Source organism: Sinocyclocheilus grahami, unplaced genomic scaffold, assembly GCF_001515645.1.
Source record: "Sinocyclocheilus grahami isolate Dianchi unplaced genomic scaffold, SAMN03320097.WGS_v1.1 scaffold18914.1, whole genome shotgun sequence".
Lineage (NCBI taxonomy): Eukaryota > Metazoa > Chordata > Actinopteri > Cypriniformes > Cyprinidae > Sinocyclocheilus > Sinocyclocheilus grahami.
The window spans coordinates 2,261-3,597 of record NW_015517358.1 but is presented as its reverse complement, the minus strand read 5'-3'; the positions used below and the strand labels follow the sequence as shown (position 1 = coordinate 3,597).

Genomic DNA, 1,337 nt, shown 5'->3' with positions numbered 1-1,337 from the left:
AAAAAAAATAGCTTCGAGTTTGTACGTACTCTGCCCTTAAGGTTACTTCTGCGTTGGAGCTTAGGCTCTTGATCATCAACAGTGTCTTCTCCGGAGTCCTCTGAAGGTCCTCCTGTATTTACATCAGGTTGCCCAAAGTGCTGAGCTATAATTAGTGGAGTAATGTCTCGTGGCAGACTCTGAGGGGAAAACATCATGATAAAATAAAATGCTCAATGGTGACAGCCAATCAGCCAATAACTGATATGGTGATAAATTACATATACATTACCTAGTTTCAAAGGGGAAAAACACTCAACTTTTCAATCACACGGATAATTTCTCACCTGATCCAAACCATTTTCTTTGGCCGTCCGTCTCAGTTTGCACTCCAGGTTGACTATCTTGGCTTCTTTGCGTACGATTTCTATTTGAAGTTCATCGCTCTTCTCTTCCAACTCACGTATTTGCTTGCGGTACTTGTCTTTGTCAATCAGACATTGAGACACAAGGTATTGAGCATCATCTCTAGACTTGAAAGCCTGTGGGACCGAGAAAACTATACTATACCGATAGCCCTTTAAAGAAACAAGAAATGAACTAAACCAAAGTCATCAGTAGGAACATTAGTACTCAACCTGGTCCCGCTCACGTTCCACTTCTTCCAGCTGCACCATGACCGTATTCATGCGGTTCTTGTACATTTCGCAGTCCTTCACCAAAGTGGAGCACTTCAATTCAAGGTCCTCCTTCTCTTCCAGGTACTGTGCATTATTAGATTAAACATTTCTCATTTAAACCCATCAACAGAATAAAGAGCAAAATGGCACCACTCAAAATTGCATCGCATGACCCTGAGAGGAAACCTTACTGTTCACAGATTTAAAAGCAACAGTTTGTAGCAGGGTTTCTTTTCAGCACTTTATTAATACCAACCCCTCAGACCATCATTCCACTCTAAACAGTGTCTCAAACTTTGCTCCCTGCATGTCGAAGAGACAAAGCTTCATCATTTACAAAGAAAAATGCTCTGCTACAGCATAAATTTCCATTTTGTTGTAGCAGAAATTTCCATAGCACACCAACACTTTCAAACAAGGATTACTCTCCATGTCAATAAACAAACAAACACTAACATATATTTGGGAATGTGGGATGTCTGGCTTTGACAAGCATTCCACACATATTAAACTTGGTTGTAGTGTTACGAGAGATGCTGGTAAGCTATACAAGACTAACTAAAATGTTCTTTTATTGTTTTGTGGCTGAAGTAGGCCTTCAACACTCTAAAATGCACATTTTTTTGCGAGTAGAACATTTGAAAAGCTCCAAAAGAGGGCTGACTGTGATAAGAAGTC

The 1,337-nt window shown here is 40.1% G+C and overlaps 1 protein-coding gene across 1 annotated transcript; it reads right to left on the bottom strand.

Annotated features, from left to right (window-relative positions):
- Positions 1–29: 29 nt before the first annotated feature.
- On the bottom strand, positions 30–837 carry LOC107579655 (caspase recruitment domain-containing protein 11-like; the record flags this gene model as incomplete). The annotated part of the gene is made up of 3 exons (XM_016265460.1): positions 618–837; positions 327–521; positions 30–179 (listed from the first exon to the last, which is right to left on the bottom strand). Coding segments are annotated over exons 1-3 (411 nt in total), but the record flags the coding sequence as incomplete, so codon positions are not given.
- Positions 838–1,337: the final 500 nt, after the last annotated feature.